The sequence below is a fragment of the Aspergillus homomorphus genome, assembly GCF_003184865.1.
Source record: "Aspergillus homomorphus CBS 101889 unplaced genomic scaffold BO97scaffold_21, whole genome shotgun sequence".
NCBI classification, from domain to species: domain Eukaryota; kingdom Fungi; phylum Ascomycota; class Eurotiomycetes; order Eurotiales; family Aspergillaceae; genus Aspergillus; species Aspergillus homomorphus.
Genome location: NW_020291907.1, coordinates 470,059 through 494,989, shown reverse-complemented (window position 1 = coordinate 494,989; position 24,931 = coordinate 470,059). Strand labels below are relative to the sequence as shown.

At 49.8% G+C, this 24,931-nt stretch overlaps 13 protein-coding genes across 13 annotated transcripts; 8 read left to right on the top strand and 5 right to left on the bottom strand.

Moving 5' to 3' along the window:
* Positions 1 to 196: 196 nt before the first annotated feature.
* Positions 197 to 768, bottom strand: BO97DRAFT_93947 (uncharacterized protein). Its single transcript, XM_025701154.1, has one exon. The coding sequence runs from the start codon at positions 706 to 708 to the stop codon at positions 265 to 267; it is 444 nt and encodes a 147-aa protein (XP_025550900.1). The 5' UTR covers positions 709 to 768; the 3' UTR covers positions 197 to 264.
* Positions 769 to 791: 23 nt separating this feature from the next.
* Positions 792 to 2,295, top strand: BO97DRAFT_453900 (uncharacterized protein). The gene has a single exon (XM_025699087.1). It carries the CDS (start codon positions 1,129 to 1,131, stop codon positions 2,161 to 2,163), a length of 1,035 nt encoding a protein of 344 aa, XP_025550899.1. The 5' UTR covers positions 792 to 1,128; the 3' UTR covers positions 2,164 to 2,295.
* Positions 2,296 to 3,255: 960 nt separating this feature from the next.
* BO97DRAFT_414996 (uncharacterized protein) lies at positions 3,256 to 4,299 on the top strand (the record flags this gene model as incomplete). Its single annotated transcript, XM_025696365.1, has 3 exons — positions 3,256 to 3,266; positions 3,328 to 3,603; positions 3,660 to 4,299. The coding sequence occupies 3 exons, from the start codon at positions 3,256 to 3,258 to the stop codon at positions 4,297 to 4,299; spliced, it is 927 nt and encodes a 308-aa protein (XP_025550898.1).
* A 1,044-nt stretch (positions 4,300 to 5,343) lies between these two features.
* Positions 5,344 to 6,000, bottom strand: BO97DRAFT_346516 (uncharacterized protein; the record flags this gene model as incomplete). The annotated part of the gene is made up of 1 exon (XM_025691811.1): positions 5,344 to 6,000. A coding segment is annotated over one exon (657 nt), but the record flags the coding sequence as incomplete, so codon positions are not given.
* BO97DRAFT_406085 (uncharacterized protein) lies at positions 5,774 to 6,499 on the bottom strand. Its single transcript, XM_025695339.1, has one exon. It carries the CDS (start codon positions 6,492 to 6,494, stop codon positions 6,222 to 6,224), a length of 273 nt encoding a protein of 90 aa, XP_025550896.1. The 5' UTR covers positions 6,495 to 6,499; the 3' UTR covers positions 5,774 to 6,221.
* Positions 6,500 to 7,794: 1,295 nt separating this feature from the next.
* On the top strand, positions 7,795 to 8,967 carry BO97DRAFT_443772 (Clavaminate synthase-like protein; the record flags this gene model as incomplete). The annotated part of the gene is made up of 3 exons (XM_025698398.1): positions 7,795 to 8,093; positions 8,150 to 8,216; positions 8,284 to 8,967. The coding sequence occupies 3 exons, from the start codon at positions 7,795 to 7,797 to the stop codon at positions 8,965 to 8,967; spliced, it is 1,050 nt and encodes a 349-aa protein (XP_025550895.1).
* Positions 8,968 to 10,274: 1,307 nt separating this feature from the next.
* On the top strand, positions 10,275 to 11,512 carry BO97DRAFT_406084 (isocitrate lyase/PEP mutase family protein). Its single transcript, XM_025695338.1, has one exon. It carries the CDS (start codon positions 10,524 to 10,526, stop codon positions 11,298 to 11,300), a length of 777 nt encoding a protein of 258 aa, XP_025550894.1. The 5' UTR covers positions 10,275 to 10,523; the 3' UTR covers positions 11,301 to 11,512.
* A 707-nt stretch (positions 11,513 to 12,219) lies between these two features.
* On the top strand, positions 12,220 to 12,578 carry BO97DRAFT_425396 (uncharacterized protein; the record flags this gene model as incomplete). The annotated part of the gene is made up of 3 exons (XM_025697060.1): positions 12,220 to 12,337; positions 12,389 to 12,453; positions 12,504 to 12,578. 3 exons carry the CDS (start codon positions 12,220 to 12,222, stop codon positions 12,576 to 12,578), a joined length of 258 nt encoding a protein of 85 aa, XP_025550893.1.
* Positions 12,579 to 13,733: 1,155 nt separating this feature from the next.
* On the top strand, positions 13,734 to 14,946 carry BO97DRAFT_453893 (uncharacterized protein; the record flags this gene model as incomplete). The annotated part of the gene is made up of 4 exons (XM_025699086.1): positions 13,734 to 14,178; positions 14,240 to 14,347; positions 14,401 to 14,522; positions 14,623 to 14,946. Exons 1-4 carry the CDS (start codon positions 13,950 to 13,952, stop codon positions 14,944 to 14,946), a joined length of 783 nt encoding a protein of 260 aa, XP_025550892.1. The 5' UTR covers positions 13,734 to 13,949.
* Positions 14,947 to 15,826: 880 nt separating this feature from the next.
* BO97DRAFT_435121 (aminoglycoside phosphotransferase family protein) lies at positions 15,827 to 16,828 on the top strand (the record flags this gene model as incomplete). The annotated part of the gene is made up of 2 exons (XM_025697715.1): positions 15,827 to 15,884; positions 15,918 to 16,828. The coding sequence occupies 2 exons, from the start codon at positions 15,827 to 15,829 to the stop codon at positions 16,826 to 16,828; spliced, it is 969 nt and encodes a 322-aa protein (XP_025550891.1).
* Positions 16,829 to 18,012: 1,184 nt separating this feature from the next.
* BO97DRAFT_425393 (cyclopropane-fatty-acyl-phospholipid synthase) lies at positions 18,013 to 19,771 on the bottom strand (the record flags this gene model as incomplete). The annotated part of the gene is made up of 7 exons (XM_025697059.1): positions 18,013 to 18,117; positions 18,172 to 18,405; positions 18,476 to 18,491; positions 18,553 to 18,584; positions 18,644 to 19,288; positions 19,349 to 19,411; positions 19,499 to 19,771. The coding sequence occupies 7 exons, from the start codon at positions 19,769 to 19,771 to the stop codon at positions 18,013 to 18,015; spliced, it is 1,368 nt and encodes a 455-aa protein (XP_025550890.1).
* Positions 19,772 to 22,124: 2,353 nt separating this feature from the next.
* Positions 22,125 to 23,130, top strand: BO97DRAFT_391850 (SDR family NAD(P)-dependent oxidoreductase; the record flags this gene model as incomplete). Its single annotated transcript, XM_025693842.1, has 2 exons — positions 22,125 to 22,557; positions 22,627 to 23,130. 2 exons carry the CDS (start codon positions 22,125 to 22,127, stop codon positions 22,986 to 22,988), a joined length of 795 nt encoding a protein of 264 aa, XP_025550889.1. The 3' UTR covers positions 22,989 to 23,130.
* Positions 23,131 to 23,180: 50 nt separating this feature from the next.
* BO97DRAFT_425391 (uncharacterized protein) lies at positions 23,181 to 24,241 on the bottom strand (the record flags this gene model as incomplete). The annotated part of the gene is made up of 4 exons (XM_025697058.1): positions 23,181 to 23,395; positions 23,428 to 23,847; positions 23,921 to 23,933; positions 23,969 to 24,241. The coding sequence occupies 4 exons, from the start codon at positions 24,239 to 24,241 to the stop codon at positions 23,181 to 23,183; spliced, it is 921 nt and encodes a 306-aa protein (XP_025550888.1).
* Between the last annotated feature and the right edge of the window lie 690 nt (positions 24,242 to 24,931).

Genomic DNA, 24,931 nt, shown 5'->3' with positions numbered 1-24,931 from the left:
TGCAGGAGCTATGACAAAGGGGTTGAGAAAGCAAAAGCTGCACCCCTCTGGTTTATCCACCATCTATTACTTATTGCTCTCGCGGATGAGCCTTCTCCACGCGAGCCATGTCTCTGATGCCGGATTCTATTGCCCCCAGTCGTCAATCCAATCGGGGCATGCAGATTCTTTTCTTCCTTTCGATCTCGAGGGAATATATTAAGCGGCGTTCATCGCCCTTATCGCCCACTTCGTCGATCCTTCTCGGGTGCCAGACATGGCCAACTACGTACTCACCGCCTCGCGCGTGCTGTCGGACATCGTCGCCAAGGGCAACATGACGGCCACACTGAGGCAAAAGGAACTGGAACTACTGCAGAAGATGACCAGTAACATCGTGAGTAGGGAAGGTATTCCAGGAGAAGATACTGTTACTGGCCCAGTGAGTCTTGCCGAGCAGATGGATTCAGGGGTAGATTCCGCGTCCGGGATGACGGGCGAGGAAATTACTATGAGTCCTACCCAAATCTTGAGTCTGGCAGAACACTTGGATTTATTAAATGAGAGCGCGTGGAATATCGAGTTTGAACTGAAGCGGAAGAGTTGATGTGAGCAAGCATTGTCGAATAATAGCCAAGAGTATCCCTCGAGGTCCACGACACCTTCCACATCTACTGCCTGAATGCATTCGAGGACGATAGCTGCTTCCTTCCATCGGTGGGGCTGCATGCTTTCGGTATTAGCACCCTTGTCGGATATAGCTTCAACTTTCGGACTGCCTCCCCTGCCTTGTCGTGAAGTATATGAGTGTATCGAGGTATATGCTTGTCTAGCGTGGTCTATGCCTTTTGGCAATCAAGCTTCTGGGGTAACTATACTATGCCTTTTCATTTGTTCTCACCCTGAGTCATTGAGGTTTTCGTCAATGCAGTATTGAGTCTTGTTGTCCAGTTGGACTAGCCTTTTCTTCTTCTTTCCTTCTTTATTTGGTGAAAGAACTACTCAGAGTAGCACTCGGAGCTTACCCATATCTTTCTTGCAAGCACATTTTGTGATTACTCTATGTTTTTCACTAAAGTTCATTCAAATATCCCAACAATGACTTATCCCGTGGCGAGTCTGACTTATATAAGGACGTTTTAATACTTCATGATTTTCGAGCCACAAAGACACAAAGAACCCACAATGCTTCCACTGAGATCCTTCTTCACGCGTGAAGATGGGGCACCCAAGAGCACCGAAATAATTGACCAAGTCCAGCGATGCCGCCGACTATACAACGCGATCCAGCACCCCCGCGGGCAGCCCAACAGGAACACGTGCTGGACCGAAATAGAGAAAGCGTTCCTAGCCGACTATGAATTCTCTTCGGTCAGCAAGCTACGCACGATGCCCGCGCTGCGGCAATTCGTCGGCTATGTCCTCAGCCGGCTGGAGGACGCATTCGCGCACCCCGGCCCGCTCCAAGACGGCATCTGGTGTGAAGCGCTGGTGTTCTCCTTCGAACGAGCCCAGCAGGATGCGGAATTCTGGATCAAATTACTTAGAACCACACTTTGCAACCGGCCGCTAGGCTACGAGAGCGTACAGTTCATTCTCAGCAGCCCAGAGTATGCGGTGCCCGGCGCGGACTGCGAGAACGAACTCAGCGGCCTCTATCGCGACTTCGTGCTGGACAATTTGCGGAAGCGGTACCCAAAGGCTAACGCCGTGCTGCAACAGCGGCTGGCCGACGCGAGAGTCGCGCGGTGGCGCATGTTGCACTGGCACAAGCGGAATATGTCGACCGATGGGGAGCCCATCGCGCTATCGTCATACCGACCTGAAGGTTTCTGGCCTCAGCCGCCGGCTCTGCCTGCCGGGGCGAAGGAGGTCCTGTGCCCGTACTGTGCTGACGCGATCCCGGTGGCGATCTGCGAGCCCGAGAGGTGGAAGGCGCACGTTCTCTATGATTTTCACCCGTACATCTGCATGCACGAGGAGTGCAACGCCGATGCGGCATTCGCATCCACGGAAGACTGGAATTATCACATGTGCTGTCATGCTTGGGAGGACGAGGAGGAGGCCTGCCCCCTCTGTAAGATGGACTTGCCGCCTGGTTCCGCTAGACATTTGACTGAGCACCTGGAGGAGGAGATTATGTCCATCCAACCACACTCCCATTGTCCGGGGAAGGAGGACTAGTTCTAGTCCACCATAGTGGGCGTCCCTTACACTCTCTTTTTAAGATAGTAGAAGCCTAGCAAATGATGGAGACCTGGGCTTCCACATTGTTCTCCTAGACAAGCATTAGGTTCATACCTAATAATTAGCAGCATCCAGCATCTTAAGCTTTTGAACAAAATTTCCATTAAGCTTTTACATATCTATCTTCTTTGGCCCGACAAGCCAGATTCAATAAACTTCTTCGTTTGTTTGACACACTGCCTGCAGGTAACACTGTTCTAGGAATATGATACCTGGTACTAATATCAATCACTCCCAACTTACCAACTCTGTAGAACACTATCCCTTAGCAGAGAATAGCTTATTATATCCATACCACTATCAAGCAGCTAGTCAATACTTTTAGCATGAAGCCTCAACATCCTATCGATATGGGACTGCAACATCAGAAGGGTGACCAATGCATGAGGTATCTTTGAGAGCAATGGATCGGACTTGAGGCCTGGGGGACTAATTTGATTTTCACTTCTCCCCAATTCACTACTGCTAAAATACTACCAACCTAGGATCATCGCAATGATAGTATTTTTGTCTTTCATCACGTGTCGTCTCTTCCTCCCGCGCCTTCCTCTCTCAACAGTACTCTTTACAGAGAGGGAGGGTCTCTTGGAGAATTATCCGCGAAGACTCCATCCGAAGAAAGCGTCATCTTTCCGCGACCTCAATACAGTTATCAAAACACGCTCAAAGATCCAAGGTCCAGCGACCGGAGGCCCAGCCCTTTTTCTCATTGGCAGAATAGCCTTGCGAAGACGAAGCTTTTGTTCAGGCCAACCTTACCTAGGTAGCGTCCCTTTACTACAAACCTTGGCTTGTTCACGGCCGAGTGGCCCGCGTCGAGCCCTATATATCCTTCTGTATCAGAGTTAGAGTTCTGTTTGATATCCCACATCGCGATATGTGACGCACTAAACCAATCTTTATCGGCCTCGGTCGAAAAAACGCATCCAGAGACTAACGTTTTACCACTCCACTAGTAATACATTTCGATCTGCTCTATCCACCGAGCTACCGGGATCTTACCACAGTTACCATATACAACTTGTGAAAATGGACACAGAGTTCTGAAAGTAAGCCACAGACGACACCGAAACCACGCGAAACCAAAGCTAATTGTCTTAGGTACATCTCTTCTCCGCTGTTTACCTTTATCGTTGGAGAAGAAAGGAAGAAGTTCCCCGTCCATTCCCAGGCTCTAGCCGATCTATCGCCCACGCTTGACAAGCTCTTGGATGGGCAAATGCTTGAAGCAAACGTGAGACAAGCCGACTGGTCCGATGTCGAGGTGGATACGTTTGTGCGACTGTGCGAGTACGCTTACAGAAGCGATTACACGCCCCCATCGTGTACGGACAGGACACTTCAGACCGAGGATTTTGGCATCGTGCCGGAGCCATCGTGCTGCAGGAGTCATCAGAGGCACAAAGAGAAACTGTGCAAAATACTTACCGTAGGAAATCGCTCGCAAGGGCGGCAAGACCAAAGAAATGGAACAAACGGGGAATCACGGACCTGCCTTCTTTAGAGTCTTCAGAGTCATATTCGCGCAAGTCTGCGATAGATAAGCAGGGCCAAAACCTCTCTACCTCCGGTGTCTCTGCTAGGCATACCCTGCAATACAAGAAGAAGAATATCTCGAGTGAGCAGCTGGACGGAGAATTCGTCCGTCTCATTGGTGCTATTCGGTTTAATCAGCAAGTCGCTTCCAACACACAAGAGATGAGGTTTTCTCCTAAAGGCAACACCAACTCCCAGGAGGATTTCACGCCGGTCTTTCTCAGCCATGTAAAGTTATACATCCTGGCCGATAAATACGGCATCTTTCCGCTCGGGAAACTAGTATTACAAAAGTTGACGGATACATTGATGCAGTTCAGTCTTTATGAGGGAAATGTGGACAATGTGACTGGGCTGGTCCGATTTGCTTTTAACAAGACATTTCGTCGTCAGGAAGGAAAAGATTCTCTGAGACACTTGGCCACCGCTTATGTTGCATCAGTGCTTGTGCAGCTTGGTGATAGTACCGCCTTCCAGGAGCTATTGGCTGAAAGTGGGGATTTTGTGACCGATTTATGGGAGATAATTTGGACTTGAGTGCAAAAGCACGTCGGCTTCAAGCTGCTCGGTTACGATTGCTTTTGAAGGACGCCCAAGCTGACTTTTCATGGATCTATCATATTATCGAATCTCTCCAAGTTTATTAGTGCTTGATCATTGTCTATAATACCATCGGAGTTACACTGGGATTTAACGCTTCAGCGGAAACGGGTCGAAGGGAAGAGCAGGAGCCAGGAGGAAGGAAACAATCTTCAGTCACGGAGAGGGACTGGACATTTGGTTCAAGTGCAGGTAAAGCATTAGGAATTATAGAAAATTCATTGAGCAGGATACTCGGACATGTGATGGCAAAGTGATTTTTCTTGGTAGTAGAAATTCTCCGAGAGGTATTTGAAAGACTGCTTTGACCGAAAACATACTCAGAAGTTATTACTTTGACTTCTGATCTCGGAAAAAACAGCCTAAGGAGGAAATGATCCAATGGAAAGACTGATCTGAAATTATCGGCGTAGCTGGATGCTCCATCATCTGACTGGGCCTAAATTCTCCTCCCACCAAGTCAGCCACCAACAACACACCCGACCATCAAGCGATCAGAAAACCGTTCCTAAAAGTCTCCTTGAGAAGTTTCCACGTTATCGACAGAAGTATTGGCTGTTTATAGCATGAATAATAACTGCTCAAGAGCGATCGGTAACATCACTAAACATTTCTGAACTCAATGGACTAGCCACCAGGTGAGTTTCACGGGTGCGTTTGAATATGGTATGATTAGGTGCGTAAGCGTCAAAGCCGACATCGAAAGATTTTTCTCTATAGGTAGGCACGTTGCCTGATAAGCACCTACATAGCTAAATACAAGGAGTGGGTTCATTGTGTTTTATCGAATGTTTATTCAAATGATTTCATGGGATGGGATTTGAGAGAAGCAAGCAAGCATGCATTGAGTGATGATGCACGACAAACAAAACAAATAAGACCTCAGTCTATCAATGCTTGATGCAAGCTAAGACAACAAAACACGCTGAACAGAATTGCACAGAAAAGGGTACTGTACAGTCAAACAGAAGAGCAACAATCTCAGGGCCAAGTTGACGGTCCCTCGTTCTCAGGGTCATTGTCCTCACCACTGTCGGGCTCGTACCTCGGGTATGCCCCTCTCTCGGCCCGGGCCCAGTCGTCCAAAAGGGTCGGATTCTCAATGCAACAAAGGAGAAGATCCTTTGTCGCCAATGCGTCCTCGGCAGCATTGTGTCCTTCCTCCTCCTTCTGGATATTCCGGCATAGCAAGTCCGAAGCCAAAATCCTCAGACCCCACGTCCGGCAAAACCGCCCGCTCTGGCCACCCCCCTTGAACGCGGTCTGTGTCGTGACAATTGCCGTATCCACCACGCGAGGGTGGATAATCCCGAGAGCGTCGAGATCATTCTGCAGCGCTTGGTCGGTGATGACCGTGTCGCTGTGGACGTACCCCCACAGCGCTGCTCGTGCAGTCTCACACCCATGAATAGCCGCGCCACGTCGGACAGCGGCATTCATATCTGCAGGCTTGATACCCGAGACACATGAGTTCCAATTCGTCACCTTGCCGGTGGGCTTCACGTACTCCCTGATGAGCACCTCACCCGTCAGGAAGTCCACCGCACCAAGGAACGCAAGCCCATTGAAGGCCCTCCCCCTGCTCTCATCCATCACCATCCCCAACTCGAAGTCGGTTACGACTGCTCTCCTAGCCTTGGGGCGCGGAAGGCTATCCCGTGCTGACGTTTGCTGGAAGTCCTCCTTCAAGACGGCCTTCTTCCAAGGGCGCCACAACTCTCTTCGAGTCGACGAGATGATGAAGTCCTGTGTCACAAGGCGAATCAAAGAATGGCGTCACCGGAGGAGGTTCTCGAACAGCAAGTCCTGTTCGGAAAGGTTTAACGATGGCGTGGAGGTGCTAGCATCGTCCTTCGCTGTCACAATAGATGCCTGAGGTTGTTGTGCGAAGGGAACGGAAGTGGTGGCGCGAGGGCCAAAGATGTCATAGCCACCTCGAGAGCTGCGGGTGGCCCTTCAGTCGGCTTATGCACGACATGGCTGTGCTGGTTCAACGCATAGGCGCGGACAAACTTCTTCGTACCATTCGTGCAGCTAAGCTTGTGCTGCAGCGCCTTCTGATGCTGTCGCAAGACGTCCACTGTGTTAAGATCAGATCGCACTGGACAAGTGCGATCTGTTGCTGGGGTCATGATCCCTTGCTGTCAGGCCGGGAGGAAAATGGACGAGATCATGTTTGGTGATGCGACAAGGAGGCAAAGATGGCTTGAAGTTATGATATACTGGCAGCAAAGCTCATAAAGGAGGTACAGTCTTTGGGATGGTTGGAAGCTCTGAGATACTGTCAGTGTGTTGTGAAAGATTCTCAAGCTGAGGGATGGACCGCTAGCTTTTACCATGGCTGGTATGGTCAAAACTTTTCGCCTTGACTCTTTGAGTCCCGTCAGTCTATCATGGTACAGCCAGCAGCATCCGAATGATAGCTAATGAAGGCGTCATGGTCGATGACTCTTCTTCGCGAAGGCTCTTTTGCTCGTGTCCGAGGCAGCGGCGCGTCATAACCATTGAACCTCGCCGGACGCTGTGTTGTACTCGCTGGAAAAGACATTCCGAAAGTTTTCGGAGGTACAGTACATTAACTATTGAAGTCGAGCTAGATTGATGTACCGACTGGGAGGCTCACTGCTCGGAAGTGTAGTTATTGTAGATCCCCATTCCTCACATACTGTAGAATCGCGACCCGGTGGGTCCGACTGAGAGCGTAGCGACCAATTGGAAATAGCCTGAAAATTGAAGTTTTTCAATTGGTGATAGCGGCCACTTTTTTGATACCGGCCCGGGGCCACTATCGGCTTCGGGTTTATAGCTTAATCTCGGGCGGGTCACAACGGTCCCTGTCGGAATAGAATCACTCAAACACGAGATACAGTCTCATAACGAGAGTAGAAAAGACAGGCTTCTTCGACAGTTGTATGGTGAATTTTCATTTTCTTCTCCTTCCGTCTGACCTAATGTGTATGCGAGGTTCAATCTCAAAGGAACTTTCCGAAAAATCACCCAACTGATTGGGGGACGGAAGCTGCATGAATTGCCTCGGGAATCTACTCCGTAATAACCTTGCCTCGATCGGTGACATATCCATCCATCCATGTGTCAAATTGACCTGCCAAAGCACGTAGCAACAAGCGGTGAGTGAAAGAGAGTTTCGGCGTCTGCCGTCCCGTCATGGACAATGCACGTGATGATAGGGATAAGAGTCAAAATTGTCATCATGAAAAACAGAAGTAGAAAATCTGACATTCCTTACACCTAACATTTCCCGCAAACGGACTAAAGAATCATCGCACAGCGACTGCTAAGGCCCATCTGCCGGAACTTTTTCGAAGACACCAGTGGCACTGGGACACTGTATTGAAGGTGCTAGTTTGTTCGTGTGCATGAGCCTTTCCTTCCTTGAAAGGCAGTAAAGACCTCGGAAAGCGTGAACACACTATGACTGTTTCGTCTCAATCGTCGAGAGACGCCTCCGACTTTCCGTCAGATCTTCCCGTTGCAAAGCTGCAAACAATTGACCTTGGAAAATTGCAAGCAGGAGACGAGAAGGAAGCTCTGCGTCTTCTCGATGCCAGCAGAGAGGATGGGGTCTTTTATCTGAATCTTGACTCGGCGCGTGCAGAGGTTCTTCCAGTCCTCGAGTCCATCTACAAGCTATCGGAGCAGTTATTCGATCTGCCACTCGAGGAGAAATCCGTCTACGATGTCGATAAACTGGGAACTATGAAATGCAACGGGTATGTTATGTTATGCCTCACGTCTGTTCCAACGTATCCTAATGAGGTTCAATCAGGTACAAGCCAGTGGGTAGGAACTTTGGAGGATTGGAAGGCCAGCGTGACGGGTTCGAGACTTACGTGGTGAGTTCCTGCTTCTCAGCCAGTACTCCGTATGAGACCAATAGGAACACTTCTGATCTGCGTACAGATTCCCAAAAACGGAGTGCTGGGCCTGGACAATCAGCAGGACTTCCTTCGGCTCCCTCTAATCGATCAGTACATGGGAACCTTACAGCAATTCACCACCTTTGTCAATATAACATCACAAACCATCTTCAACCAACTCTCCCGTTCCCTGGAGCTTCCCGAATCCGGAAACCTGAAACTCTTCCATCGTCTCTCTGCCCCATCGCCAGACATCATCCGTCTTCTGAAATACCAGTCTCTACCCGCAGAGCAGCGCGGAGTTCCACACGCTGCACACACCGATATGGGCACACTGACTTTCCTTTTCACGCGTCAACCCGGACTGCAGATCCAAGACCCCGGCGATGATGTGTGGAAGTGGGTAGTGCCGCGGGACGGACACGCCATCGTGAACCTTGGTGACGGACTCTCTATGCTCACCAATGGCTACTTGCAATCCTGCGTCCACCGCGTGGGACCCCTCCCCAATCGCGCCATGCCTACGCGCTATTCCTTTGCTTACATGGTCCGTCCGGAGAATGCGACTGTCATGGCCGCGCCGCAGACGGGGCTCATTCCTGCTCGCGACCCCGACACAAGGGTGCTGACTAGTCAAGAGTGGCTCGAGAAGAAGTACTCTGTTTTGCGTTTGGATGCACGGCCAGATGATCTAGTGTGGATGATGACTGGTCAGCAGAAGCGGTAGTGGTTCTTCTTGGCTCAGGCTTGGACTTCAGGACAGATTTTGCTTGAAGCATTACACACGGGCTTTAAGGTAATGGGTGCATGTTGTTTTGATATGTCTGACTAGCTTGCAGAAGGAATTCGTACATTTTCAGCTAATTGAGCTCTCCGCTCTCTCTCCGTCTTTCCCTCTCCCACTTAACCTTGATGTATAAATACAAGTTTAGCATGGTATCTATTCATCAGTTTCGCTGCAAATTCATTTTCCGGCTCCTACAGCTACATGGTTGCTCTGATAGAATGGATTTGTATCAGTCAACAAGAAGGAACTTCATTCAGCACTGCGAGTGGTACAAATATACGGAAGTAGGCAGATGGATATGTTCATCAGGTGTAAGATATGGTGGCAAGATGCCGAACCAGCAGATTCTGGTTCTTCAAGCACAACATAAGCTATAGCGGAGCTACAACCAATCCGCTATACAAACACTGAAAGGATGAAGCCAAAACCGAGACCGACCCTATTTCTAGACCCAGAAAATCAAATCTGCGACGGACTGTCTGACTCCGTGACATGCCACCAAGGAACACTCCTCAAATTCCCTTTCTGGAGCGAACACAACCTCCATTCCAGCTTCTTAACATGACTCGTCAACGCATTCCCATGGACCCTTTCTCGTCCACTGGGAATATACGCACTGTACCTAGAGTTCATATTTATTGTATCTTTGCCACTGCCAACTGATGCAAAAGATGAAGAAAAGCGACAATGACCCGTCAAAAGTCTTTGTTTGTCTTTGAGGGTTTCTCCTCGAGAGCCCTGAGGTGAGTTGACGGCAAGAAGAGTTGGATCTTATCCATGATCTCGCAGCGTAATGTCGGGTTAAGCTTAGCGGGCTGGGCGGGTCACTACGGCTGAGTGGGTGATGAGTTCGATATTATTTCTAGAGATGCTTGCGCAGCCTCTCTGTTATTCAAGCCGTCAACAGAGTTATGCAGGTTGCCTATGATCTCAAGGCTCTCTTCATTGCTTGTTGATTATTTTCTTGGCCTTCAAAGGCAGTGCTTGGCAATGGCCCGGGCGTGTCTCGCGCCGCACGTGTCTGACCAATGAACTACAACATCCTTCTGCAATCGTCCCATAGACATCTAGTCAGACAACTAGTCAACGTTAAAGAGATCCACCACTATTTCCTTACAGTAATTAAATTTATCTTTCAAACTCGTTCAAGAGGAACTGCAATGACTCATACTTAGGGGCTGGGGTGTAGGCTTCCCACCCCACCGGGGACTAGCGCCCCATTGCCCAGACTCCATACGAGCCGTCTTCGAGAAATCAACACCTCTACTGGGCCCCGTCGGTTCTGCGATCATTTCTTGCGTTGAAATCAGGCAGAGACTGACATTGAGTTGCTGCCTGCTATGCAACACAGAGCTATTTAACTCACGATCACCTCCACCCCCCACCCCAGACTAACGGCCACCACTTGTACCATCGATCACCGCCGCGAAGATCCCAACCCACCCCAGATTCGAACAAACAACCACGAAACACAGCCACTGGCAAAAATAAGAACAATGACCAGCAGACAAAACAGCCTCGCGCAACACTTCAAAAGCCTCCACCGGCCCCACCACCCCCTCATCCTCGCCAACGTCTACGACGGCGCCTCAGCCAAAGCCGTCGCCGCCCTCCCCACAGCACAAGCCATCGCAACAGCCAGCTTCGCCGTTGCCGCAGCAGCAGGAATCTCAGACGAGGAGCTCAGCCGGGAGGAGCTCCTCCGGTCCGCGAAAGCCATCGCGGCGACAGTCCGGCCCACAGGCAAGCCGCTAACGGTCGACATCCGGGACGGGTACAACGCCGACCTCGAAGCAATCGTCACCGAGCTGGTGGCCGCGGGCGTGGTGGGCGTCAACCTCGAGGACTTCGACAACGCGACCAAGACCATGTACAGCGCTGCCGAGGCGGTGCAGCGGATTGAGACGGTGTTGCGCGCGGCGCGCGCGGCGGGTGTGCCGGATTTTGTGGTGAATGCGCGGTGCGACGCGCTTCTCTATCAAGGCAGTTTGGAGGAGGTGATTGAGCGGGGTCGGGCGTATCTGACAGCGGGCGCGACGACGGTGTTTGTCTGGGGTGGGAGGAGTAGGGGCGGGATCTCACGGGAGGAGGTGGTGAGGCTTGTGGAGGCGTTTGAGGGGCGTTTGAATGTCAAGGCTCTGCCTGGTGGGCTTTCGACGGAGGAGTTGGCGGAGATTGGGGTTGCGCGGATTAGTGTTGGGCCTGGATTGTTGCTTGCAGCGATGGAGAGGGTTACGGAGCTGGCGAGGGCGCTGCTTGAGGGTAGGTTTTAGGATTGGTTCTAGGTATGGTTAATGAAATGATGAGGCTGGGAAATACGGTTCAAAGATTTCTGTCTCGAGGTGGTCTAGAAGTTCGTTTGATGTATAGATTGTGGCCGAGCTTGGCCATGTTAAACTCTACAGGAGGTCTCAGCTTTGTCCTGCGAGAAGGACTCCAAGAGACCCCAATCAAAGGCACTTCATAGGCCGGCAATATATACGCCTTTGCAACTACTGATGCAGTAGCACTCATACGTGATGAGCTTCGATTAATTGTAGATTTCTTGATCCCCCTAGGCTAGTATATGGCATCATTCAAGAGGGTAGATACGTCAGTGTGTATGCCCCATACTCATGGGTTATGAAGATAGAGCATGGATATTTAAACGTCGTCGAGCAGGAAGTATACATAATTCGCAAATTTAGGATATTGAACAATCGATTGTATAGCGACCTCAGAAGAGTCATAGTGAGTATTGTCCGTTTATCCGGTGACAAAAAGGTAGTTTTCGCGCTCGCCCATATACACCGCGAGCCACTACTAAAGCCTCACGTCCGCAACGAATGTCTGCTTTAGTCCAGCGATCATCGCCAGGCGCCGAGACAGATCCAATTGCTCTGGGCTCACGCAAGAGCAATGCAACATCGCCTCGTGTCATAAGGTGGAAAGGAATGCGGTTTCTATATTGCGAGCAATGTTGGGTGCAGAAATGGATTTGAACAAGTGGGAACGAGGCATTGAAAGCTCTGGAGGGAGTAACACCGCAGGTCCGCCTCCCAGTAATATCGCCAAAGTCACCACCCGGGCTTCTACAGTTCTAAACACCACAAGTTGAACCCAGCTTAATACAATCGCCTGATTTTACCAACCCAGCAAGCTACTGCTCACAAACTCCACTGCTGCCAAACAAGACACGTCTTTTGATTGACAATGCCACGCCGTCATCGCCCCCAGCCAAGCACCCCTCCTGACCTTCCCCCCATTCCAGAAGGCGCGTATAAACAGGACTACTACCTTGCTCCAGACACCGTCTACTATGTGATGGACAGTATGCGCTACAGGCCTTTTTCTGGGCTAGAAGACTAATGTTTCACCATAGAAGACTCCATTGACTGGAGACGCGGAACAATAAGCGAAATGACACGAAGCACGGTTGAACACTTGGTGAGCGGACTAGCGTCTGATAATAGATTATGATTAACGGAAGTCTTCAGGTAGTCGATGAGGAAACCCAGGAAATCGTCTACGTTCTCGTGCAGTACATTCGCAGGCGCGCCGAGTGGGATTGACTGTTGTCACAAATTCGTCGGGACTAAGCGACTGGGATGGGGAAGGGGGGGATGGGGATGAGGTCGCTGTGATTGTGCCTGCGAGGATAAGGTGCCATGATGTAACAAGGTCAAATGAAGAGCGGCAACGATGAAATGCACTGGTTGCCAATATGTGCCGGAAAGAGGCTCCAGCGGAAGAAGGTCGAGACAGACGTCGAGGCTGGGGGCGAGGGGGGGTTTATACTTCCTGGAATAAGGCACCGAGGCCAGAAATCCAAATCGAGCAGCTGCCAGCGTCTGGAGCCCGGCCTGCGGACAAGTACCCCGCATGGAAGGTCATGGAACCATCCAGCAGCGAATTTCTTTCCCATCAAGGCTTTCAAGTGCGTAAGGAGGAGTACTGCGTAGCGGTAGCAGCTTTGTCCTTGTCGGCGAGTAGGTTCGTGCTGACAAGCAACAATCAATACTATGTCGAAAACAAAGTTATCACGCAACGCAAACGGGGAATGTGAAGTTGACGAAGAGCATTGAAGCTTCAAAAAGGTCTTTAGAAACGGGTGAACTATCGTCAGCGCAAAAGCCAACGTCGGGAGGAGCAGTTTGAGACGCTTGCTCATTCCGCCATTAAATATTCTGCGTGGCCGATTTGAAAGGCCATAGAACATCACGGACCGCCGAGCCGTAGGCGTGGGGTCAGTAACTGCACCCATACCGACCCGTTGGATCGGACTGTTGCCGCGCAGGCGGACACCACCCTGGCGGGGTACAAAAGCTCTTGAGACGAAGAGGCTGGCCAAGCTTGCGAGTTTGTTCTCCCACACGAGGGTGGTAATAACCTTCACCAAGACCGCTTAGCTTCCAGTGCTTCACTATCTATGAAGGCCTTGAGTTCTGCGGTGAGACGCACTTGAAAATAGTCACTCTCCTTCAATAAGTTTTCGAATCTCTACTGACATTCTGGTCACATCTACAGTAAATAGGTATAGCGGTAGCAAGCGTACTACTAGTAGCGGGTAATCCCCGCAGTGCCCGCCGTGGGCTCTCGCCGGCGCCGGCACAAGGGCTCTTGGAAAGGCTTAGCGCGGGAATCCATTGCCGATTAGGGGTCTCAATCAAGAAAATTAGGCTTCGTCTTTTGTTACCCGCCCGCTCCACTTCATTGTTGTGCCCGCGGAACGAGACATGGATGGCACGTATTGAACGCTCGCTTGGTTGGTGCTACTGCTATGCTGGAGGCGACAGTCCTGAGAACCGATACCAGTATTATGGAGGAGTCGGAGCATAGGAAGGGTTCATCGGTAGTCCAAAGCCAAGACGTATTTATCGCGACCAAGTTCACAGTCCTCGGACTTCCTCTCCTCCCACATATCTCGATCCCTAGTGTCAAACATGTCATCGAAGGCCGAATACGAGCATCGCGAGTCTGACGAGTATCTTCTCAAGCCAGACCAATATGTCCAGCAGAGCCATCGTTCACGCCGATGGGCGTTCCTCCGTCCGCTCATCTATGTCGGGGTGGTCATTGTCGGCTTCGTCGAGATAATTGTTCTGTCTGTGTACCTAGTTGAGATGAGCCGGCAGCCGGCTCTACGCGATCTAAATGGCTTGGTTCCTGATTGTAAGCGATTTGCGAGATGGTTCACGTAACGAAAGTTAACGCTTGGTCTCTTGACCGATAGTTCCCACTCATCAAGTTCTTTTCCGACTTGATCCCATGGCGGTTTCCGACCACCGAACTGAAAAGTCCAAAAGCGCGACGAAGGAGAACTGGCTCTCGTATATGCCTCGTAAGTCTGACCGAACGAGTTCATGCTAGTCTATGTCTGACAAGACCATTCAGGAGGCAATGGGTTCATCGAGGTAAACCACACAGAGCAACTTCAATACGTCCTGTCTCCGCCAATCGACAAATTTGGGAAGAATCTCTACGCGGTTGCAGTCTTCCACCAGATGCATTGCCTGGTACGTGCAGTAGCACTGTTCATGTCCCCGAGCAGCTGAAAGCCCTTGCTGGCCTTCTTTTATTCTGCGCAAAATCTAATCGTGAATGAAAAATATGCAGTACGCGATCATGGCCGCATACGACGATCTCGTCGCAGGCAAATCTTCCATGCACAAATCCCGCGACGCACATGAGCATGATCACTTTCATCACCATGAGAATACCGACGGAGACGATCTCGAAGGTCCCCACGGTCATGTTAATCATTGTTTCCAGTACCTGCGGGAGTCATTGCTTTGCTGCGGGGACACGGCCCTGGAGGGTCAGGGTCAGAGGAAGCAACCAGGAACCGACGGAACGGGTGCGGTGCATGAATGTAAGGACTTTGATGCGATAATGGCCTGGGCAGATGAAAGACGGATCATGGATGGTAAACACCCGTAAGGGTATACTCGGTTTTTGAGGTGGGGTTAAAGTTGAATGATCTGGGTATGTATGGGTATCTGGAAATTACCGCCCTGGATGCTTGGTTGAAAGGTCTCAAGATATGTATTTATTGGATGAAAGAATGATTTGCTATCGAGTATATATGGTCTCCATTCTACTTTTTCTTTTGCTGGGAGAGAATGGCCGCCATTGAGTTCAGATTGATGGAAGCTTGACGATAACGAAGATACTCCATCGGAAGTCTCACACCCAATGCTGACAGTAGATCACAATCATTAAAGTCATCGCTAACAAATGTGGCTCAGGATGTACGATGGGATGTTATGAGAAAAGCCTTTCTGATTCCTACATTAGCAATCCCTGCTCTTTTGAAAACAAGACGCCATCATGTTGAGCCATTCTCATTTGTTACTATAATTCTTGAAATCATTTCCAATCTTGTTCTCATACATACACGCCAGTTATCAAGTTTTTAAGTATGCCCAGCCAGTGACCAAAAAGAACAAGGTCTTCGCGCGAAGAATATCGAAATTGGCACACATCCAATGAAGAATACCAGTTCCATGTTCTTAATCATAGACAGAAAAGTATACAACCGGCTATCATCAATGCTTGCTTCAATTGAAAGGAGTATTTCTCTTGTACAATGGCTTTCTCCGCCTAAGTATGCTTGAACAATGGTTTCGGTGTTCGGCCATACGCGATGAATTGAACCTTCTTGATATTATTGCGGTATAAATAGTTGTTATGGTCTGTCACTTTTTTCTCTTGCCTTGTAATCTTTCTGTACTACAGGCTGTTCAATGTCTGGTCTATGTTTGTCAAAGACATGGATCTAAGACTATCGTCAAGTCCTGCAGCTTTACCACTATTCGACATGAGTGACAACGAGCATGACGACAGGAGAGACGACAGGCCCGACGATAAAGACAAACGTAAGGTTGACCCTTTTACATACAGTGGTGGAGAGTGTATAGCATGCGGATGGCCTCTGGTCTCCTATTGCTACAATAGCCATGTGAGGCTCATATACAGCGGCGATGATCGTGGGGTGTGGAAGATCGGGACCGATATGGTGCTGAAAGAACGCGGGCCCGAAGAAGGACTTCGGTCCGAGAGGGAAATCGCGAAGCTTCTGGTCCAATGTCCCGAGATCCCTGCTCCCAAGCTCCTGCATGACTGGGTCGACAGAAGGGGGAGATACTTCATCCTAGAAGAACAGGTACAGGGAGAACCCCTCCATAAGGTTTGGTCTAAGCTGTCAGCTGGCCAAAAGACAGCGATCGCAGACCAAGTGGTCCAAGCCTGCCAGAAGCTTCGCACCTTCACTTCCCAGTCAATTGAGTCGGTGAATGGAGGGCCTTGCTACCCGCCCTTCATCCATGGCTCCAGAAGCAGGACTCAGGGCCCGTTTCATTCCGACCTAGATTTCCAAACGGCAGTTAGCGGTGGTTTTCGGGGTCCACTGAACAGAGGACCCCCGAGGGAAGCCGTGGAAAGACTGATGGAGCGAATGCCCGCCTCAAAACCATACGTCTTGTCACACAGTGACCTCCATCAGGCCAACATCATAGTCAAGAACGGGAGCCTCTCGGGGATCATCGATTGGGAGTACGCTGGTTATTACCCAATCTGGTATGAGTATATTCGAGCCGCTCGTGGAGGTTTCAACAAGGATGATCGGGATTGGAAAGCCCTACTACGAGAGCGATTTGAGGCACACGGCGAGGGACATCCTAATGCGTTGCAATGGTGGGATGACTACCTCGCGTTGAAAGAATACCCAATACTAGGTCCTTGGGGCCGAGAGCTGTTGTATCAACTATTAGCTCCAAGTGCTTATCGTTCTGTTCGGTCCGTTCGTTCTAAATCATTGTGAGAACCCAAAATGAAACCGTAACCGGTCCCTGGCTATTCTCTGCCATACCGTACTAATGACTATCATTTCATGTATCAATATCTTATGATTAGCTTACTTTAAGTTGTATCTCCCAAATTTCCTTCTTAGACTTGGTCCGATGAGATTCCGATTTCGAAACCATTGAGAATAGCTGAACCAAGTTGCCATATCAAGATATGACCCTGGCAATATACCACTTTCGCATTAACCATTTAATTATGCTTCTCTAGAGTCCTCTGTAGTAAGACACATGTTAATTAACCCCAAACTCTGCCTCCTGCCTTAATGATGCCAGCCCGGTTTAATCATCTCTGCCTCCTGCCTTAATGATGCCAGCCCGGTTTAATCATCTCTGCCTCATTCAAGCGAATGACTGGTTACTTTCATAGGAGGTGTCTTCATGCCTGTATGCCCTTGTATTATTCTTTACTTCCAAATCAGAGGCCGGCGAAAAGAAGAGATGGTGCGTCCAGTTAGACGTAGCGCGCAGATACCTGGCGAATTCAGTAAACTCACGATGGTCTTATCTATCTCCACCGGAGGTTTTCCAGAGCCCATGGTGTCATGGTAGTAAAGCAAAGTGAGGTTATCTTTTGTTAAGAGAGCCAGGTGGGAAAAGAAGCTCAAGGTTGTGGGTGAGATTTAACATCGTTCGCAGGTGACTATTCGTGGCGTTTGCGCCGTGCCCCCATTGCAGTAAACTCTTCAAGCTTAGGAAATCGAATTCTCTCAGCTAGAGTACATATGCGTTCAGTGTTATCTTTCATAAAATCTGAAACTTACTATAAAATACAGCATATAAGGTATGATTTACTAAAAACGTGGCTTGGTTATACCAATGAAAGGATTAAAAATAATCGTAAAAAGCTTCCGCATAATTGAGAGACTCAGGAACAAACAGTTCATATTTTGCCATTGAGATTGGGCATGATAAACATTACTCTCTCCCACAAAGCTTGGAATGTTTCGGACTACGAGGGGTTATATCTCCCTTGATCAATAAAGGTAATCTATCAAACAGTCGCATTCTAGAAACAATATCTAAGAGCTCTGAAACAAATAATGCTAGAAAGTAAATGTGCCTGATCAAAACCAGGGACGATCAGCTTCTAAAATTAGGCTGAAGAAAGGATGCCCAAGAATGCACAAGACTCGATGTAAGTCTAAACGTCCGCTAACATCTCCACGGCACCAGGGCGACTGAAGGTGACGTGGGAGAGGTGCAAAATCTTAGTGTCAAATCCAGCTGCAGCATAGGTGAAGTAATACTATCAATTCAAATTAGACCAAGCCATTTCGAGAAGAAGAAACATGAGCCTCACCATATATTTTCTGCGAAAGATTCCAATGTCATCGTCTGACAAGTCATATTTCTCCCGCATGAGAGGGGCAATAACACTTCCGAAATTGGTCTGAAACTTCTGATTCCACTCATTAAGACATCGCACATAGTGAGCGCCATATTGTGCTACAGAGTCCAAGTCGAGCCGAGCCTTGGACTTTTGCACCGCTTCTAATAATCTGGTGACGCTTGGGCAGTGCCCCCCTGGGAAGATCTATTCGACGCTTTATGATTAATACTGCTCCCTTGGCAAATGGAGTTCGAGTCAAGTAATTTGCACTTACATAACGACGAATGAATCTAGGAGCGATATCATTTGTTAGACGTGAAGGGAGGGGAATGGTGCGGGTTTGACACTTACCCCTCGCCCCTTGGGAACATATGCTTGTATCTCTGCAGGCTAGTCAGAACGAAGCATCGAGGTGCAGAATGTTGACAATGAAGTCTCTTACCGACTCCGGCATGATAGACGATTGGACGGAGCAGACACCTCCATCAGGCTTGAGAAACTTGTCAACCGTTTCCCAGAATGTCTCCAGCTCGTGGTCCCCCATGGCTTCCATCATCTCTATGGCAATGATCTTGTCATATGGAACATCCGGAACAGGGAGCAAGCGATAGTCGCAAAGTAATACAGTGATCTTATGCTGGAGCCCGAGGGCCTGGACGCGCTTTCGCGCACGCTGGAACTGCATCTCTGACAATGTGCATGTAGTCACACGGCAGCCGACGGTAGTGGCAGCCCGGATAGCCAGACTACCCCAACCTGTACCCATCTCTAGGATGTGGTCAGTGGGCTGCGCATGCACATTCGCGAGGATTTGGTCCAGTTTTCTCATCTGCGCGTCTTCCAAGGTGTCGCTCTCATACTGAGAGTGAGATCTAGGCAGCCATATGGGGCAGGAGTAGGTCATATCGGGGGACAGGAAAGCCTCAAACATTCCATTGGACAAATCATACGCGGCTGCCATGTTGAGGCTGGCATTTTTGAACGTGCCTGTGTCGACGGTGCGGAATAGAACATCGGAAATACCAGACACAAGTTGATAAGGCGTCGTGCTGAGGTTGGATAGCTGCTTCTCATTTAGGATGAAAACCTGATTGGGAATGAGTTAGTTTCGCTCTAGAACGCTGTATTCTTGGAAATAGGTCCTTACCTCCAATAGTGCCATCAAGTCTGGAGTTGTGAATTCTCCTAGCATAAAGGAGTCCGCGAAGCCCTGAAGGCGAGACGGTCACTGATTAGCAAGCCTGGTTGAACAATACTTTAGGGAAAAGGGTCAGATGCTCGCGCTAGATACACCTACAAGATCAGCCGATACAAGCACTCGAAACCAGAAGGCCTCACTCTGAATACGTAAAAAGCCTTTTCGTCCCCTTTTGTCATGGCCAAAATTCCATGTTTCGCCATCATGTGACTGAACCTCTAGGGTGCCGACTTCGATATTAGCCAAACTCGACAAGACGAGCCTCTTGATAACGCTGACTGGGATAGAGGTCATGCCAAGGGATATGGCAAGACTCTGCAGTCTATCCAGCAACTGTTTGCCGGTCGAGCCCAATGCACGTCCCAAGTCCATAGTTCCGCTCGGGGAGAATATCGCCGAACCAGTCTGAATCGACCCGAAGGTTTGGATAAGAGCTTGCCGAAAAGTTGTAAGGCGAAGAGGAAAAGCTGTTCGTGATGCATGTCTGAAGCACTTTGGGAAGATGCTCGAGAATTTATAAGCTCATCACATGTCTTTTTGGCTTTGAGGTCCGGATCAAGTAAATAGCAACCCAAGCAATAAGCTGGGTTGATAAGGATGGGGCGTTTGTATCCTTGCACTTCCATCGGCGTTGGCGTATTGCTTACCACAGATTGGCCTCAGGATGTAATAAGCATCCTCGCCAACATTGGTCAGCGTGGACATGAGGCGTGTATTTCAAGCATTGGCATGACACGGTGATTACGTCTTTTGCTAGTGGTTAGCTGTCAGCTACTCACTAACAAAGTAAGAACTCCACAGTCAAGGCGAGATCACGAGGACATATCTGCCCTGTTCCTGAGCAAAATGTACCGGATATACTGCACAGGTACAAGCAGGTTTTCTCCGCCTACACACTAGGGCAAGATGTAACATAGCATGCGTTTCCCCTTATCTTTGGAACCAGACCCGAATAGTACCGTGGAATGGTCACTCGAGGTAGAAAGGCCAGGTCAAGTAAACATTCTAATGTATTGCCTTGAGTGGCAAGAAATGCCTAGGAAGTGTGTCCGAAATGGACCGATGGCCCAATACGGAATCGACATCAAGCACCCTCAAAGCGTAAGATTTTAGCGTTAATGAAGCCCCAAAGAACATTCATCTTCCGGATGAGCCGATTGTAATTACAGGCAAACTAAGATGCGATTAATGGATAAAGGACATTGGTAGACTTACCTCCTTGGTATGAGGCTCTGGTCGTTTTTCTTTGCGTTGGCGATCTGCCAAGAGTACCAATCCATAGATCTGCCACCAAGGGACAATCCAGTTTCCAACACTGGTGAACCAGCATTAATTTAACTCCAGGACGCACCGCCACTAGCGCCTTACGTTGGGGAAGGGCCACCGATGATTGACCTGGTTGCTAGCCATGGCTTGGAACTATGAGTAATCAACATCTTAGCATCAAGGCCTGGTCGGAGCTCTTGATTATAACACACATTTCTTCACGGGCTATGTGGCCTACATCTGGTGTTCCTTATGGTCGTACAGCCGACAGAGTGTTCACCAGGACAAGCACCACCAGGGCTCACTTGGCGGTCCGAATTATAGGAGATCTATGTCACTTTTGGCATTCACACAAAGTCAACCAAACGTGAGGTGAGCACATCCTGAATTACCCCCCATCCCCCCGAAGCCTCCCCAACCTAAAACTCCCCGGAAACATCTTGAGCCATTCGGCCGAGAATGGCTTGAGCCAAAGACCTCGTGTGAAAGTATAGCGCTAATGCACTGGGTCAATGGCGCTCATGACATAAGATGACCGCAGATTTTAGCCTACAAGCTTTAGTACGAACACGAACCAGGCCCTTGACATAATCCACCGAGACAGTAGTGCACCCTAGGACTTGAAATGAAGGATGTGCAGGAGCCGAGCCAGCACGCTGAGTTGGGCGGTGTGATAGCAAGACAACATGTTCATCGCAGCCGCATATAAGACCATTTGCCGGAACATTCAGCCGGCAAACTCTAGGTCAGGTCTCAAAGCGCTTGGGGCTCAAACATCATTTAACTAGCATCAGACTGGGCACGACCTCTCATCATTGGGCAAATATCATTGCCAAGGCTACGGATCCTGCCTGCTCCCGCATTGCCGATCTCGATCTCTTATCTAATGCACAGAGTGCGTGAGAAGTCCTGGTGCTGTGAAAGCCGAGCATTATTATATGGGTCACTTGCCCTTTGTTCGGTCGAATGATCAGTATGGGTACAGACTATCAGGAGCAAAAGTACTATTGAGTTTAGACTATCGATCCATGGGGTTCAAGTGGGGTAGGATCAACTGAGCCGAGATTGTCATACGGTATTTTCAGATTTAGAGACAAACCTAGCCCAGAAAGCAACATTGGCTTCAGCGCACTGAACAGCCAGCCCTACTCGAGACTGATTCAAGCAATCTCCTAGCGGGGCAGTTCATCCTTTGGATTCTCAATTGGCATCAGCTATAATGAATCGAGTTTAGCCTGCTGCACGGCCGGCCAATGAATCCACTTCCTTAAATTGACAGCCCAGTTTTCCTCTCATAATAGCCAAAAAGACCGAGACATGCCCTCTGTCAGACCGACAACTTTCAAGGGAACACCACAATAACCCGTCACCTGTCCTTCTCCTCTTCCCTGTCTCTTAACACCATCTCCTAACACCAATCATCTCACCCTCCCCTATTCCGGAAGACAAAGCAAACAAGATGTCTCCACAACCCAAAACCTACATCATAACTGGCGGCTTCTCAGGCATCGGCCTCGCAGTTCTCACCCACCTTCTCACGCCGGCAAAGAACCCGGACATCCCGGCCCCAACCATCCACGTCGTCGACCGCGCCTCCACACCCCCAACGCTAACCCCCGGTCTCCCAACCACAACCATCCACTTCTACCCAAACACGGACGTAACCTCCCGCGCCGCCATAACAGCAGTCTTCGCCCTCATCCTCTCCCGCACCCCACGCATCGACGGCCTCGTCAATAGCGCAGGCATCTGCCCGCCGCCCACGGTCGGCGGGATCGAGAGCGACGCGCTCTTCGACCAAGTGCTGGACGTGAACCTGCGGGGCACGTGGATCGTCGGGACGGAGTTCCTGAAATCCGTGCTAGAGTGTAACAGGCCGGACGGGGATGCAGGTGCTGCATCGACTGCTTCCGAAAGTACCGATGCAGGGGCTGGGTCTGAAACTGATTCTAGTGGCCGAGGAGGCGTCCAGCCTCGCGCGGCGATCGTCAACATAGCCTCCACGGCGGCCATTTCACCCCCGCTTGGGATGGTGGCGTATGCGACCAGTAAGTATGCGGTGCTGGGGTTAACGAAGGCGTGGGCGAAGGAGTATACGCGGCACGGGGTGAGGGTGAATTGCGTGGCGCCAGGGGGTACGCGGACGCCGTTGGTGGACGGGGCATTGACGGCGGAGAGGATTGAGGCGTATGGTAAGAGCGCGCCGATGGGCCGGTTGGCGGAGGCCGGGGAGATTGCTAGTGTTGTGGGGTTCTTGTTGGAGGGGGGTGCCGGGTTTGTGACTGGGCAGATGGTTGTTGTGGATGGGGGGTATTATTTGTGATTCTTGTGCCAGGGGGAAAGCACTCTCTTTCAGAATGAGAAAAGGGCAGGTGGGTAACCTGGAATTGTGTCTGTTGCTTGACGTCCTGGCCTGGGACGTCGGGCTGCAACGAAACACAGATAGGATGAAGGTTTTATCACATTGAACAAAAGCATAGCTGTATATCCTAGCAACCCAAAACCAAGCAAGCGATTACCACCAATCATACAGCGGCATAAGGGAATCCTCCTGGATGTCAAACTTAGCGATGTGCTCAAATTTCCGATCCTGCTCCTCGGACAAACGTGACCGTTCCTCCATTGCCTCCAGCCGAAGTCTCTTCTCTTCCTCCTTGCTGAACAGTCCTTCGTAGCCCATATAATCGTTGATCATTTGTTGCAGTTCCAACGGCAATCTCGGGGCCAGGACTTCATGTCGCACCTTGGCGAGCTCTTCATACCAATCTTTCTGTTGGGGCGGCACGTTGGCGGTCGATATGAGATGAAGATGCGGATCGCCAACAACAAGGTAAGGATTTTGCGATGGCCCGGTTTGGTCGGATCAGCGAGCTGGAAAGGTTCCACGCGGTGCTGAAGAATGTTGGGGAAGGTGATGAGGCAGCCCTGACGGCACTGCACCGAACCGAGGACCTGGGCGATCGAGCCTTGGTTCTCGCAGCCAAAGGTCTGCTTAAGCCAATCGTAACCACGGCGGTCGTAGTAATCAAAACTACAGGCGATCTCTTCTGTTTTGGGGCGTTGGCGGAAATTGAGGCCGTTGGAAGTGACGTTGTGGTTGGAGTAGTAGTATACCGCCGTTGCGCAGATGTGTTCGTTCTGTTTATTGCCCAAAAAGGCAAAGAAAGGTGTAGGTTTGCCTTCTGGAAGGGTGCAGAAACATGGGGAGAGAATTGGAAATCCATACCATTAGGCCATTTAAATGCCGAGACCCACCGTCGTACGACGACTTCTCCGGAGTTAGCTCTATATTGTCAACTTTACAAAGACCTGTAAGCCCAGATCCCGAAACTTGGTTTGGAGGTCAAACTTCTCGTCACTCTCTTGCATCAATGGGTGAAATGTGTCAATGGAGGGGGGCGTGAGTCGGCGTGTAGCCCTCCACCTTTCCACATTGAATGGCAAATCATTGAGATCCATTGTGTACTCGGGCCCTGTATAATTCATCCGGTTGTTATTCCGGTACAAGTCGGTATGCACCGGCGTCAACGTTGCATCACAAGGGTATTGCACACATGATAACTTCTTCAATGACATGGTAGAGTGCATGATGCCTTTCGGGATGAAGGTTGTTGATATAGGCTACAAATCAACACTTGCCGTCATCGTCGAATTTTACATTGGATGGAAGTCATTGAGAGGTCCGGCAGAAGGGCTCATACGGCTCAGGATGGTGCACTGAGAGACGGAGATCTATGCGGGCTTCGTCTTTATCCGGGACCCGAAGCATTATCAATTCGCCAGTAGTTCCCAGGATGTTAGGGAAGGCAGTAGTCCATTGCGGCTTCAGTATGCGCGAACGACCGTGTATAATTGGGTAGAAGACGGATCCACCAAATCCACGGCTAAATCATCACATGAAGGATGAATATTCTTCTGGTGACGGGCTGTAACTTCCTCAAGTGGCCGCACCGTCTCTAGAAGCGCAAAACGAATATCCTCGGGAATGGCCGAGTCAGATTTGACGACATCTGCGTCGAACGACGTGATCATCCCGTGCTGTTTGAAAAGTTCGGCTTTTTATTGCGTTTCCTTCAGAACCCATTCAAGAGAGTCACTTCCTTCCTCTCTCTGCCTTATCTTTCAGGCACCCTTTTGCTATGGAGCGCCGAAAATATGCTTTCTTTTATAATCTTTCAAGGACCCGGAGTAATTTGTAGTCTGAAGAGTACGATCTGACAATCTATTACTTTTCACAATCGAGAAGCTCGTGAATGATTATCAACT